The following is a 16,037-nucleotide window of genomic DNA, read 5'->3' on the forward strand; positions in this document are numbered from 1 at the left end:
CATTGGTTGTAAATGGGTCTTTAAGACGCGACTCGAAAGGTAACATTTAAAGATACAAGGCTCGCTTTGTTTCTAAAGGTTTCACCTAGAAAAGATGACATTAACTATAGGGAGACCTTCTCTCATGGGTCTGGTGCAAACTCTTGCAGCTAAGACCTATAGCAAAGCACTTCCTTTGTATGGAAATTCACAATGGTCAATCAGTGAGGTTCTGGACAGATCTATGTCATCTTTGGGGAGATTGATTGAAGCTGCAGGTGAAATAGGCACACAGAAACTTGGTATTGCGAGGGCAGCTCTGATCAGTGATGTGAGAAGTGATGGTGGCTGGGACTTTCGCCGATGTCGTGATCAACATATGCGAAATCTCATCCAAGCCATCGAAACTCATACCATGGAAGAAGATTGTATCAGTCCAGACGTTGTACTATGGAGGAGGAATGAGAATGATTATAGCAAGAGGTTTACTACTACTGAGACTTGGCAACAGATTCGTGCACGACGTCCGACTGTGCCGTGGAGAAAGGTGGTTTGGTTTCAACTAAGGGTACCACGGTTTGCTTTTATTACCTGGATTGCTATACGAAATAGGCTATCTACCGGTGATCGAATGCGCACTTAGGGTCAGGTTCAAGGCTGTTTATTCTGTGGCGAGCCTAATGAAACGAAGGACCATCTATTTTTCGCTTGTCTTTACACATACACGCTCTGATTAGAGGTTTTTGGTATGCTTCTAGGTCGGCCTCCTGATCCGGATTGGGAAGAAACTCTTGCTCACCTTGCTACTCATGGGTTTGAACGTCTCACCTACTCAGCTAAACCTCGTCTTCAAAGGCTGATGCAACTTTGGTTCAGTACACATGTTTAGGCCATAGAAAATTTTATTTCTTAGTACATAACTATTCTTTTTGCTGATGCTTAATAAATTTAACATTTTATCAAAAAAAAATAATACTCGTCCTATCTGGACTCACTGTCAGTGTCATCGACTCGATCATGCTCATATATAATCACCATTTTCAGATTCTAAAGTAGAAGAAGACAAAACGTTTTGCCAAGTGACTGAGATGAAAAAAGACCATAAGAACAAGTGATGATTGTTTGGTACAAACACAACTTGACACACACTGAGTCTGTTAAAAATGTTGAAGTAGTTTGCAATCATCTACCCCCCAGAAAAAAAAGATCCATCCTGTTCTCTACAATGTTAGAACCAAGAGATTACCAAATGACCCGCATTACAAAAATATATGTATCCTAGGAGTGATGGCCTGAAGCTGATATATAGTAGACACATCAACCACACAGTTATGCCTTGATAACTTAAAAAAATCTACCTCAATTGATTCAGAACGCTAACGCGACTTCACCTCCCTTGTTACAGCCTCCTTGCTAATCTTTTTCTTGAGTCTGGGAGATGCTCTCTCTCTCGTTACATGTAACTTTCCCATGTTCCTTCCGTTTTCACCAGCAATCGCATAGTAAACGACCTTTCTTCCACCAGAGACACCAGTCTCGGTTTCTCCTATTACCTTCCTCTTTTTAAGAGACGAATCAGTAGTAATGCACTTCCTTTTGGCATTCTTCCTTCCTCTTTTATCAGTTGCTTCTGCCTCCTCGCGATCTTTCTTCACCTTCTCATAAACCTTTTGAACCATACACGCAGCATGAGCTGCACTGCTGGTTCTTGAGAATGCCCACTTGGAGTTGTTGAATACACCTGGAATAGCAGCATCAGCTGACTTTGGCTTTGCACTGCTGAGACGGCTCCAGTGGCTTAACATACCCGGTTTAGGGACTTGTACCGCTGAAAAGGACTGTAGACAGTTAGGACACAGAAGGTTACAGTTGGCATAAGTCCTAAGATACTCGTACTGCGTCATGCATCTCCTACAGACTGTCCAGAAAGTATCAGCTGCAGCTGTATGATGATGATCACTCTGTCCTGTTTTCTGAGCAGGCTTCTGAGGATTGCTCTTATGGGTCGGTGGAGGATTGTTCTTCTTCTGCGTTGGCGGAGGCGGTGGCCTAACGTTTGAAGCAAAACTAGCGTTGTTGGCGAAATTGCAGAAGCCGCTGTTAGAAGAAGAGACAGAAACCTTGTTATACATAGTGTACAAACTCTTCTTACGATCAAAAGCAGCTCTCTTCTCCTTATCAGACAAGAACTTCCAAGCTTCGGAGACGTGCTTGAAAGCTCCATCGGCTCCAACAGAGCTGTTTTTGTCGGGGTGAAGCATAAGAGCGAGCTTCCTGTACTTTTTCTTCAGCGTCTCGTTGTCATCTCGAGGATTGGCGTCGAGTATACCGTACCAGTCGACTTCCCCGTTGACTTTGGTCTCAGCAGCGATGAAGACATGGAAAGTGGATAGCATCTGAGACAGGCCTTCCATCTCTGGGAAGAGAGATTGAGCTTTCAAGGCGAATTTCTTGGCTCCTGCAAAGTCTCTCATTTTGAACTTGCTCTCTGCGATTTCTTTGGCCCTTAAGGCCTCGTCTCGGTTGCACTCCATTCAATATTAATGTTTTGCTTTCAAAGATGCCTCCTTTACAATAACATTCAGATCACATATGTTACTTTCACACAAACAGGTAAGCAATCCAGAGAAACCTAATCACGCTAATCGACAAAATGGAAGCGTAAGAGATGAATCTAAAACCCTAGAAAGAGCATCATCACAAACCCGAGTTCTACTCGATTAACCCTAGAGGCAGGCAGACAATGTCGAAATCCGTAATCAGAAATCAAAACTACTGAAATCGTGTCGAAAAGCAACGAGAGAGGACACCTGAGTTGTGATGCAGATTGCAGGTTGTAAGGGTCAGAAGAAGAAGAAGAAGAAGAAGAAGAAGGTTAGGCGACTAGAGAAAACGCTAGAATCCCATTTTCGCTCGCGTTTCTGATGAGTTTTCTGTAGCTGCCTAACTTTTTTACATTCGTCTTTGGAGATTTTGTATACGACCCTCCAACTATCTACGTTATTAGATAACCATCCCTAGTCTTCCTTTTGTCAATTTTTTTGTCAAGTATTGATATTTGGGCCTGGACATTTGGGATCTTGGTTCGGATCACTTATTTTGGGCATTGAATAGTTCAGCTAGAAAAAATTTTAAAGTTTTTTTTTTCTTTTGTCAACTTAATTTTCATTGATCTGACCCAAATGGCAAAATTACACATGGTATTTAGGTTTTATACATAACAAAACCCAACAGAGAGTAATAAAATTACAGTCCAAAAAAGCAATAATCTAAACTCTAAAGTCTTCGTGTATTGACGTTGACGATCAATGGAGCCGCACGAGACACATCATCTGACACGCGTCCAACATGCAAAAAGCGGTAAGCATGTCCGCTTCAGAGCTCCTCCACCGTGACTTTCCGATGCATTTCTTCCTGTATCTTCTCTCCGCCGCGATACCAGTACCGAATACCAACTTACTCTCCTATGCTCCTTTGCCTTCTATGATCTTCAGTCTCTTCCTTGGATGTGTTGTGCTCCACAAAGCTTCAATCGATTTGATATCAGTTATTGTCAAAACACTTGTAGAAACAAGCTTTGACTCTCCTTAAACTGAGCCAAACCGGGAAGACTTTTATGTAAACCTCAAGCTTCTATCCTTTCTGAATACTTTGCCTAAATCAGTTTTAATGGCAAAGATTGATTTCATCTAAAGATAGAGATTGAGCATGACCGACAGAACAGAAGAAAATCAAAGAGGTAACCGGAACGTGATAAAATGAAGGAGGAGAGAAAAGACAAGCTAGAAACCACTACAAAAAGATTCGCCTTGCGAAGATGAAAATCGGCTAACCGAAAAGATATTCGATCAAGAGATCGAAAATATGTTACAAGACAAAGGGATCTGATCTATTGATCAGAAAACAAAAATTCTCTTCTCCTCCCCCATGATTCCTTTCCCTCTGAAAGATAGAATTGAGTTAAGAGGGAAGAAGAAACCGAGAGAATTATCTCTCTCTAAGAAGGAGGAGAGAGAACTCCTAGTTTATTTAAGAATCGTTAACTTTTCGTTTTGATCGGTTCAGATAATTTTTAGTCGAACCATCTAATATTCAAAAAAAATTAGGGTCTTGTTTGGTTCCGGTTCAGTTATCTTGAGTACAGGCTGCTTGGGTAATTCAACTAAAATTTGGATACTTCATAAAAAAACATCGAGTAATTAAGATGATTTAGATAGAACTGTCGGATAATTCATATTATTTAGATATTTGAGATAAAAGTATTCGGATAATTTTGAATAGGTTAGATAACATTTAATAATTTGTGCTTCAAATAATTTTGGATATTTAGTAAACTTTTAAACTGTATATATATATATATATATATATATATATATATATATTTATTTGGTTGTGTTATATGTATATATAGTTAATATTTATATATATGGTATATGTTATATATTAATAAAAAACATTACCAAAATAAATATGATAAAATTAATAGGAATAAATTTTTTGAAGCAATATCAAGAGTGTGAGAATAGAACACACTTAATAAAAATAAAGAACTAGTACATAGTTTTAAACGACTATGAATTAATAAGACTGTTAAAATTCCACATTAAAAATTTTGTGATCAACGACTTAATTTTTTTATTATAGCAAGATTCAAATAATCATAAAATCACATGAGTAAAATCTTTTTACTTAGTAGATATTCAGAATAAAAATATATATATTAGTATCGTTTAAATTAATATTTATACCATATAAAATTAAATAAATATTTTAATTTCAAAATTTTAGAAATATGTATCATAGTTGAAACGATAAAAATAAATATTTTGCAGTTATAATTTGATCAAATTATAAAATATATTTTAGAGTAATTAGGCTTCATATACATACAAAAAAATATTAGCTAACTATCCTAACACTATTTTTGACAATATTGACATTTTCATAATCCAATATTACCTCTGCCGAAACTATCACTCTCCTCTCTCACGTGTCTTCATAAATTTTATGCCGAAACAATCTTCTTCTTTTTATCTATCTTCTTCTTTGTATTTCTCTTTCTTATCTCCCTAAAATCTCTAAATATAGTTTATACTTTTTCAATTCTAAAATAAATACTTCTTGTTTTTCTATTTCACAGGCGTAAATGAGTTTGCAGTTATGCATGCTTCATTTAACACATAGCCTAGATCTAACAAGTACTATCACTACCTTCTTTGTCGGTTCACTTGATCTCGATCGCCATTGTGCGTATTGGAGAGATTTTACGGATTCATGTGACGTGCTAGTAAGCACATAGACGTATGGATGAGCCGTGTAGTTATAAAGAATGAAGTCTCTCAAACATAGTTGAAAATGACATGAATCTAACATTTCAGTTGCAAGTATTTGTAGTCTCTATTTAAAAACTTAACTAATAAATGTTTGATTAGATGCTAAACATTAAGTATTGTGAGCATAGAAATGTTTGTTTAGCTGTTTCAAAACATGTTGAAGTTTTTAAAACTTGTTTGTAAGCTGTTAATAAATAGCCGACGTTGGCTGATACATAGTTGGTTAAATGGTACAAAATTGTTTACCACTCTAACAAGTCATATAACATCATACGTTCAAAATTAGAAGTTACATGTTTATATAATATGTTGTCATTAGCCGATACATGTTTGGTTCTCTCTTACAAAACATGTTATCACTTTTAAATTAATTGGTAAGATGTTAAAATAGCTATCATGAATTGATATATATTTTGTTAGATTGTACAAATTAGGTTATTTGGTTAACTTAATAATTACCTATTCAACTGATATATTCTTCACGTTTAACAATTAACATATTATATATAAATCAAAAATTATATCTAATTAAGGTATATAAGGGAAATAACATATTCGATTTGATGTCATTGTTTTTGTTACTTGATAAGTATGTTTTTATAATAAACAAAGTTATCTATTAAAAATTTCAATGATATTTTATATTACAGCTTAGCGTTAAAACATTGTTAACGTACTATTAATTCATTGTGTTTCTTCTGTCCTCATGTACTGTGTTTCGAAATGGCTGAAGCTGAGAGTCGTTCTGATGGTTATAGAATATTGAGTCGGTAAAATCAGGTAACCAATTGTAATCTCTTTGGAAGGTTTGATTTTTTTTAAATATATGATTCACATGCATATATGGCCCCAATCGTAATCTCTTTGGAAGGTTTGATTTTTTTTTAAATATATGATTCACATGCATATATGGCGCATCTAACATCGATGTAATTGATGTGATGGTGATGAAGACAAGTTGCGGAGGATACATTTAATATATAATTGGTGCTGGAAATGAAGTATGCAAGGATTAAAATTGATGATAAGATTCACGACACATTTAGAGAATGTCTTTTTGCTTTAATGAACGTTGAGAGTGAGAGGAAAATTTTACATGAAGAAAAGAAGAAAGATAAAAGAGATGATAAAACAAGGTTCAAATTTTAACCTCTCATCTCTCTCTCTCTCCTCTGTATTTCTTCTCCTACCCCTCTCTCCGCCAAGAAATAAACTTTCCGCTGACCGGCACACGCTGGATCTGATAGCACCACCACCGGTTAGATCCTCTGTAGATTCTCTTTCTTTATGTCTAGCCTTTTATCATTTTCAATTTTGATGAGTTTTGGGTCTGATTTTTGAGATTGTTCATGAGCTTGGTGAGATCTGTCTTCTCTCTATGGTTTCTGTTGCATGCCGGACCACGGTTCTTATTGGTTTGTAGATGCAGCAGAGTTTATTTTTGGTTGTAGTGGCACTGTTGGTTCAAGATCTCGAAATGGTGGAGACGCAACTCGACGATTGAGTCAAATCGATAGAGGAGAGTCATTCAGATTGCTATGAGTCACATCAAAACCGCTTATTGAACCCGCCTTTATAAGATGCTTGTACACAGTGGCTTGTATGAGGGTTGACTGTAATACCTAAACAAAAGGTGAATTCGAAAGCATCTCCCATAAACGAATTCAGAGGATTGAGTCAGAGAGTGCTAACTTTTTTATAGCTGCAGATAGACCGCCTTGGAGAAGATAAACTCACATTGAAGTCTATTAGATCGTGGTTGATGGAGTTAAGAAGAGGATTAAGGTGATGAATCAGTAAGTGAGAGTGTTTCAGATTGTGAAAAAAAAGATGAAACAACGCGTTTGAAACCCTGCGTAGAGATTCTTAAAATCGACATACGCTTTGGAACGGCGGAGAACAAAAGTTCAAAGAACTCTAATATCATGTCGGAGTTGCTTACTGAGACGCTTACGTTTGCAACTGCACTCTATTGGGCTGTTCTTTCAGCGAAATATAAGGCCCAAACACAAACTAAAACCCACCTCTATTGAATTATTAGTTAATGAAACGCGAAGTTTTAATCAGACATGACACGTGTCGGCTTGAGAGAGCTCGACTTATCTATGTGTCTGCTGACGTGGCGTGCCCAAAAATGAGGAAACGGTACTTAATAATAATAGAGTTATTTTTATAATGAAAAGACACAATTTTTAAATTTTTAACACATTTTTAGATATTTTAACTCTTTTTAAAAAACTAATTAAAAAGACAAAACTCTTAAAATTAATACATTTTAGAGATGATGTTAAAAAGAGACTTAGATAATTTGACACCTTCTTAATACAAATTTTATATATTACTATTTTAATATTTATTTACCTGTTTTTTGAGAAAGAATATTAAGAAAATCGGATATTGGATATCGTAATAGATGTATTCTGACTTATATTGATATGACTGTTTTCATTTATAATATTGTCTTAAACTATGAAAAACATATGGTCTTACATTTATAGGAGAGTTTTTATAAAAATCAACACTTATTATATTAAAATAACACAAATAAAATTAACTAAATTGATAAATTATGGATTTATCTTTTTGAAATTATGAATGACTTTTATTAGATTTTAAATAATTTTTCGAAGTCGAATTGGTATTGAGATATAAATACTCTGAAAATTATTGGTTTGTTTATATGTATTTCTTTAAAGATATTTGATGATTTTTTAACAACGAATCTCTTGTTTTTCTAATCTAGTTATGAATTTGTTGTGATTTGTTAAGGCATACACCTCTTTAAATAGAGGATTAAGGGTTACAATGGTTGGTTAACATTAAAAGTTGCAATAATTTATTATTAAAGACTACAATCAACAACAATTAGAATACAACTTTTTAATGCAACTCTTAGGATGAAATAACACAACCAAATGAATAGACACTATTCTTAAAATTTTAGAAAGACACTTTTTAAATATTATAACTACTTTTAAATTAAATAAAAAGACAAAATTGTTAAAAAAATACATTTAGGGATAATATTGAAAAGATATATATATATATATATATATATATATATAATTTGACAACCTTTTTTCAATTAATGCAACTTCTATGATGAAACAACACAACCTTTAATATTAATTGTTAAAAAAACATAATTTTATAACTTTTTTAGAATAAAACAACACAACTTTTCAACATTAGTGAGATTCTTATTATTAATAGATACAACAAATTTAAATATTTTATTTTCTTAAAAAAAAATTTGAAAGATTATCTACTTCCTCCGTTCAGTAATATTTGATGTTTAAGATTTTTTTTGTATCAATTTATTTGACGTTTACGGAATTCCAAGTAAATAATGATAAAATATGACCTCTTATCCTTACAAGTTACAACTTATAGTGATACGAAGTCAATTTTAACGTTACACTAACTGAAAAGATTACAATAGAAATTGCATCATCTTTCTTAATTTATGCGCAAATGTGTGGAACGTTACATAGTAACGAACAGAGGGAGTATTTACAAAAGATTTTATAAAATATTTCATTTAAGCAAAGGCGGGCTATTATTACTCAGCTGTGTTATTATTACACTACTGATTACCATTTATAGAGTAATATTGTTAGGCCGGGAGAAAGGAAAAAAGTAGAGAAAAGAGAAAAGGGCTTTTGTTGACCGACCCAATGTGAAACTGAAACTCTCTTTCTCTCTCTCTATTTAAAATTTTGCCGACAGAGAAACGGGCACTTTGGTTCACTCGACACATGCATATGTCAGTCTTAACTCTCTAACTCTTTCCCCGCAATCCATGCTCCCCTTCCTTTAACCTCTCAACAAATTATTTTCTCATTTTCCCCGCAATTTAATTTTCTCTTTCCTTTTTTGGTTTTGATGAAGCCGAAGAATTATTCTCCGATGGAGAAACCCATCTCCGTCGTGACAGGGAAATTCCGAAGCAGCAGCAGCAACAACCACAGTAACGTCTGGTTCGTTGTCCCTCTCTTCATCCTCCTCTGTTTCATTCTCCTCTGTTTCGACTACTCTGCTCTCTACATCACCGACACCGACGAAGCCGCTTCCTCCTTTTCCGACACAACCCAGAACTCAGTTTCTCGCGAATCCACGAAAGACGTAAACCTTTCTCGATTCCTCGACGACCCACTTCCCGATTCCTGCTCCGGCCGGTACATCTATCTCCACGATCTTCCTAGTAGATTCAACAGCGATCTGCTTGCGAGTTGCAGTTTGATTACCAGAGGAACCGAGAACAACATATGTCCGTATCTCGAAAACTTTGGTTTCGGTCCTGAGATTCAGGATCCCGATAATATTCTGTTGAAACAGAGCTGGTTTGTGACGAATCAGTTTATGCTCGAAGTGATTTTCCACAACAAGATGAAGAAATACACTTGCCTCACCCATAACTCCTCTCTAGCCTCTGCGGTTTTCATTCCCTTCTACGCAGGTATCGACATGAGCAGGTATCTCTGGGGTTTCAACATTACCGTTAGAGATTCCTCCTCCCACGAGCTGATGGATTGGCTTGTGAAACAGAGAGAGTGGAGTCGCATGTCCGGTCGAGACCATTTCTTCGTTGCCGGAAGGATCGCTTGGGATTTCAGGAGACAGACTGATAACGAATCCGACTGGGGGAGCAAGCTCAGGTTCTTACCCGAGTCGCAAAACATGTCGATGATGTCTATCGAATCGAGCTCTTGGAACAACGATTACGCTATCCCTTACCCCACCTGCTTCCATCCTTCATCTGTGGATGAGATCTCCGAGTGGCAAGATCGGATGAGGTCTCAAAAACGGAGGTATCTATTCGCCTTTGCGGGCGCTCCAAGGCCTGAGTATAAAGACTCGGTTCGAGGGATAATCATAGATGAATGCTTGGAGTCAGATGATCAATGTTACTTGTTAGACTGTAACTATGGGAAAGTGAATTGTGATAACCCTGTCAATGTGATGAAGGTTTTCAGGAACTCGGTGTTCTGTCTTCAGCCACCGGGAGATTCTTACACCAGAAGATCCATGTTTGATTCGATACTGGCGGGCTGCATCCCCGTGTTCTTCCATCCGGGGACAGCGTACGCTCAGTACAAGTGGCATTTGCCCAAGAACCACAACAGTTACTCGGTTTATCTACCGGTTAAGGATGTGAAGGAGTGGGATATCAAGATCAAGGAGAGGTTGCTTGAGATTTCAGAGGAAAGAGTGGTGAAATTGAGAGAAGAGGTGATAAAGTTGATACCGAGTGTGGTTTACGCTAATCCTAGTTATGGATCGGAAGGGAGTGAAGATGCATTTGAGCTGGCTGTAAAGGGGATGTTAGAGAAGATTGAAGAAGTGAGAGAGGTGATGAGACAAGGGAAGGATGGTGGTGAAGGTTTTGATGATAGAGATGATTACAAGTATACATTTTCTCCATATGAAGCTCAAGTTTTGACATAAAGATGAAAATATGTCAATGTGTCTTTTTTAGTTTATGTAGGTAGAAGATGCAATCTGTTTGCTCTAGAGTGAAAAAAAAAAGTATTTTGAAACAAAGATAATCTTCTCAATAATTTTGGTTAACTTCATGGATATTTTGATGAATCTAGTAGTGTAGTATGCTGTAAAGATGGTTAAATACTCCACAAATTTAGTGCAAAACAAAATGACAAAATTTAAAATTTCATAATGTTTAATACTTTGATTTAATTAAAGTAACAAACAGGATAAATTGAACTCACAATGGAGTGGCCGCAGCGGCTAATCTACTAGGAAGAGGAATTCATGTAGACTCTTGTTTTCCCCATTTGTAGTGAAGCCATTGAAACGCTGAATCACATGTTCATTCAGTGCAGAGTAATAAATGAAATTTGAAAAAAAATAAATAAATAAATGAAATTTGAAACTTATCGCCTAAAACCTTTCCTCAATGTTGAAGAACTGATTAAGAAAGTTACTAAAAACACTAGAGAGAAATTAATAAAATATCAAAGTCTTTATTAATTTATAGAGTTATTAATTTATAGCAACTCTACAAATTAATATCTGATAAATTAATAAACACTATAAATTAATAAATTATGCGGTTCTGAACTAGGTCAATGTAATATATTAAACAATTCGATAAATTAATAAGATAATAAAAGTTTGAGTAATCTTCTTATGTGAATATATGGTCTCAATATAAACAGAATAATAATTAGTGTTTACAATGTTTATATAAATATAATCAATATATTACACAGTTTGTCTTTTTTTTTAATTTATAGTGAAATATATCTTTATTTTTCTAAATATTTATAAATACATTGATGTAATTTTTTCATTTTACACTTAAAATGCATTTACATTTACGTTATACACCAAATAACCGAATAAAAAAACATAAATCTTGTATCAATGAAATTTATACAATAAATACACAGTAAAGTCAAGTACTCTTCATATTTATACATAAAAAATATCTTAAGATATCTTAAATTTACGTGGTAAAATACCACTGAAATTTTAAAAGGTGCTTAGGTTTGTTAAGGTTATTTGCGTCATATTATATTGGTCAGAGTAATATGAAAAATATTCAATTATTTTTCATAACTAAAAAGGATATATTCTTTCTAAGATTGCTTTTCAATAATCATTTAATATCTTTTAAACAATTTAAGTATATATGTTTATTACAAATATATATAAAATAATTAAGTAACAAAGTTATTTTTAATTATTTTTCAATTACTATTATAAACTATTATTAGTTAATTTTTATTTGCAAATTCATCTTGTTTGTTGTTGTTTTGATTCCTTAGCATCTTTGTCATTAAAGATGGTGGAGATTGATTACACTTTTTTATGACAGCCAGAACACTCTCCTGTTGATGCAAAAGCTTTGCTATGAGGACGGCAAATCACATTGCATCCCGCCTCTGTTTTTGCTTCACTTCCGATAACAATCAACTAGAGATTGACCCGCGTACCCGCACGGATATTGGTTTTTACATTTTTATACATTGATATTTGTTTTTCATAATTAGTATTATATATTTAGATGAGTCATAATATAACTAATTCTATTCAAAATATCTGAACAGAATAGGGTAATATTGTTATTTTGGTACAAATATCCGAACCGGGTTCGGATACATATGTTTTTTAGATATTTTTAGGTTTTTATACATCAAAACCGAACTCATCCAAACAGAGAAACACTCAACTCAAAACCCACACATAAATTTATAATATTCAAGCGGGCCTAATTTCAAAAAAAAAATACCTGAAAATAACAATCCGTACTTAAATGTATAGCCATTGTTCATGCCTAACTGATTATATAAACTAATAAAAATGACTCTTTCTATGTGTTTGGCTAAGTTAAGTAAAATAAAAAGATTTTTTTATTTAGTAAAATAATTATATGGAGTGAAAAAATAACTGACAATAAATGTCATACATTTTTTATTATTTTGATTTATGTTATTATTTTATTCATAAAACTTGTCTTCAAATTATGTTTTTGGCTACGTAATTTTCCATCGATTGAAAATATAACAAATAAAAAAATTTAGTAAAACAAACTTAGTGTTTAACCGTATGCAAAACATCTTATTGGGTTGGGTCAAAGTTTAGTTATAGTTGTCTTTGATTTTGTCTTCCTCGTCATTGGCTTGCCGTCCATATTCTCTTCCCTTCTTGTTTTTCTAGATCTGGTTTTTAGTGATATGATTTATATGCACTCTTTCATAGCTCGAGGATTGCTCCACAGTTTGCTAATATTGTTTCGTCTTCCTTTTTTCTCATTTTTTTTCATCTCGCTGCACCTTCCATCATCGCTTGCGTCTCTAGTGGTTCTCTCTTTTGCCATGTTTTTCATTCCAGGTTTGGATAGTGTTTCCTGCGTATATGCTATGTGTTTTGGAAGGTTGTTTTTAGTCTCAAACTTGAGCTCTTGTTTTTCGGTGGTTGGCTTCCATTCTCCCTCCTTCAGGTTATTTTTATTCTTCTCCTGCTTCCCTTGATATTTGTGCGGAGTTAATCTTTCCGAGCTGTGGTCCCTTCAATTCAAAGTTTGTGGTTCTTTGCTGGAATGTGCACCTTGTATGTGTTTGTTTAGTTTGTGAAGTGCTTCTTACCTCTTAGCTGGTGGTTGTGCTTCTGGTGCTTTAGGCATGTGTCTTCCTGTTTTGTGGTGACCTTTATTTTCCGGTGATGATTTCTCTGGCCCACTCTTTTGGCTTTTTGCGCTGGTGATTGATCGCACTCCTTTGTGTTCGAAAGATTTCTTTGTCTCCGATTTTATTTTTTATTTTTTTTCTGACATCTGCTTGTTTTAGCCAATACATTCTTTGGTAAGATGAAGTCAGTTAGTCTTCTTTGTAGATTTCGTTTTAGCTTATAAATTTTTATTGAGTTAGTGTTACTGTATTATTTTACTTTTCTCTATGATTGTGGAAGTTAAGTTTAGATTTTATGTATTTACTCTAGTTTCTTCTTCTTAGTTGGTTATTTTAGGATTTTAATAGTTAAATAAATATATAATTTGAAAATAAAATAACAGAAAATAGTAAAAAATAATAAAATAAGAAAAAATATGTTATTTGTAGTTGTGAATACACTAAATATTAAAATAATATTTATATTATTTTATATATGTCTTTATTATCTTGAATTTTAGTTACAAATAAAATAGATTTTCAAATTTCATATAACTATGGTTAGTGTGAAAAAGATTAGATAGTGCACAATTAAAAAGTACTAGGCCAAATTGCAATAATCTAAAAAAAAGAAAAATTTAAAATATAAAATAAATTTATGAAGGACACATGTCATCAAACCTCTTGCCACTTATCATAAGAAGATAAAAAGCTAACTTTATATATATAGATTTCATAGCCAATTAGTTTAGTTTCATCTGCATTTGAATCCATTTTCCGAACTGTAGCAGTAATATTTTTTGCTTTGGTCATTTTGGAACTATTTTATGTATTATATAATATGTACTTGTGAGAAAATAATATAATATATTCTACATAAGGAGCCTGTATATTTTCCAATTACAAGTTTTATGTGGAGATTAATCTCTAATTTCTTACAAATATGTATTCACTTGAGTATATACATTTCGTATATGTGCTGAAGTATAAATGTTTTTATGTCTTATTGAACATTTTTATATTTCCTAATTAAAATTGTGAAATAATAGCTTGGACTGTATTTCAATAAAGTGATTATAACTTATTGAAATCTGTCAATAAGTAATATATTTCTTACAAATATTAAATATTACATTAATGCTAAATGTACCCAATATATGGCCTATTAAATATAAATATTCGGGTTCTCCACAACTTTTTTATTTTTATTTTTAAAGTTATTATATTAAAAACAGATTAGTATATTTTGACTTCATAAACATAGCATACAAAATAAATAATAAAGTATATTATTTAATTTTGTGATGAGTCAAGTTACTGTATATTAATATTTATGCAACTTTCAGGTTGTTCCTTCAAACATGTAAAATATTTATCAAATTAAAGATATATCGAACGAATATATTAACTTATTTCTAATATAAAGTTCAAAATATTTTTGATGTTTAATTAATTCTCCATTTCATTCTATGTTTTATACATCATATATATATTTAAATTGGTTTCAAGTTTTTGTATTTTAAACTAATAATAATAAATCTTATATAACCAAATATCGTTATATTAATTCACTAATGCTTTAAATAATTCAGTTATCATATATTATGTTAATTATTTTTATATATTGATATACAAAAGTAGTTTTTTTGAAAAATTGGAAGCTATTGTATAAGAAGGAACCCCATTAGAATGTTTAATATTTGTTGGATCAGACTCAGTTCTACTTATATGTGGATACGAAATAAGAATAAATTTGGTGATTTACAAATACGAACTTGCAAAGCTTTAAAAGCCTTATATGTGGATACGGAATAAGAATAAATTTGGTGATTCACAAACCAAACTTTTCTACCATGGCTAAATGATTCCAAATTTCTTAAATTTTGCATACTCTATAAATCCAAAAATTCTAGTGAACAGTTATTTGTAACCATAATTATATTATTAGATTTTGACGGACACTTCAAAAGCGCAAGATTTTATTTTAAAAAAAATATTTTTATGTTTTTGTTTTTGTGACATAAATTATGTTTATGTTTAGTCATTTAAGCTAATAAAAATTGTTGATGTAAAAATTTAAGATATGTTGACTATTCTATTTTATTTAAAACTGAAAGGAAATAATCATTTCTCTTAATAATGTAATATTGTTTTGATGTTCTTATGATAAGAATGATTTAATATTTTTTTTTAAATAATTTATACTTTATAAAAATTTTGCATGTTTCATAGATTAACCAGCAAAACATCACAATCATAACATCATCATTTGTATCCCGATCCACCATATAATGAAATTGTTACTATATAATTTAGTATTTTACCTTTATCAAATATATATATATATATATATATATATATATATATATATATATATATATATATATATATATTTATTTAATATTTATTTTAAATAAATTTATTTTATAAATTATAATTTTATGTTCTTAATTATTTTATAAATTATAATTTTATGTTCTTATTCTTATAGTATTTTAATAAGTTGAAAAATATTGTAATATTAAATAATAAATATTATTTGTTTAATTCCTTGAATTTAATTTTATAATTTATTAAAAAAATTACAAAATGA

At 32.4% G+C, this 16,037-nt stretch overlaps 2 protein-coding genes across 3 annotated transcripts; one reads left to right on the forward strand and one right to left on the reverse strand.

Moving 5' to 3' along the window:
• Positions 1–1,059: 1,059 nt before the first annotated feature.
• On the reverse strand, positions 1,060–7,265 carry LOC103833764. 2 transcript variants are annotated; one of them, XM_033276390.1, is made up of 2 exons: positions 7,050–7,265; positions 1,060–6,925 (listed from the first exon to the last, which is right to left on the reverse strand). In XM_033276390.1, exon 2 carries the CDS (start codon positions 2,511–2,513, stop codon positions 1,356–1,358), a length of 1,158 nt encoding a protein of 385 aa, XP_033132281.1. In that variant the 5' UTR covers positions 2,514–6,925; positions 7,050–7,265; the 3' UTR covers positions 1,060–1,355. The 2 variants fall into 2 exon arrangements, with proteins under 2 accessions (XP_033132281.1, XP_009108080.1); XM_009109832.3 differs by lacking the exon at positions 7,050–7,265 and having other exon boundaries at positions 1,060–2,546; positions 2,790–3,001.
• A 1,231-nt stretch (positions 7,266–8,496) lies between these two features.
• LOC103833765 (probable xyloglucan galactosyltransferase GT14) lies at positions 8,497–10,904 on the forward strand. The gene has a single exon (XM_009109833.3). The coding sequence runs from the start codon at positions 9,198–9,200 to the stop codon at positions 10,758–10,760; it is 1,563 nt and encodes a 520-aa protein (XP_009108081.1). The 5' UTR covers positions 8,497–9,197; the 3' UTR covers positions 10,761–10,904.
• Positions 10,905–16,037: the final 5,133 nt, after the last annotated feature.

Source organism: Brassica rapa, chromosome A08 (assembly GCF_000309985.2).
Source record: "Brassica rapa cultivar Chiifu-401-42 chromosome A08, CAAS_Brap_v3.01, whole genome shotgun sequence".
NCBI lineage: Eukaryota > Viridiplantae > Streptophyta > Magnoliopsida > Brassicales > Brassicaceae > Brassica > Brassica rapa.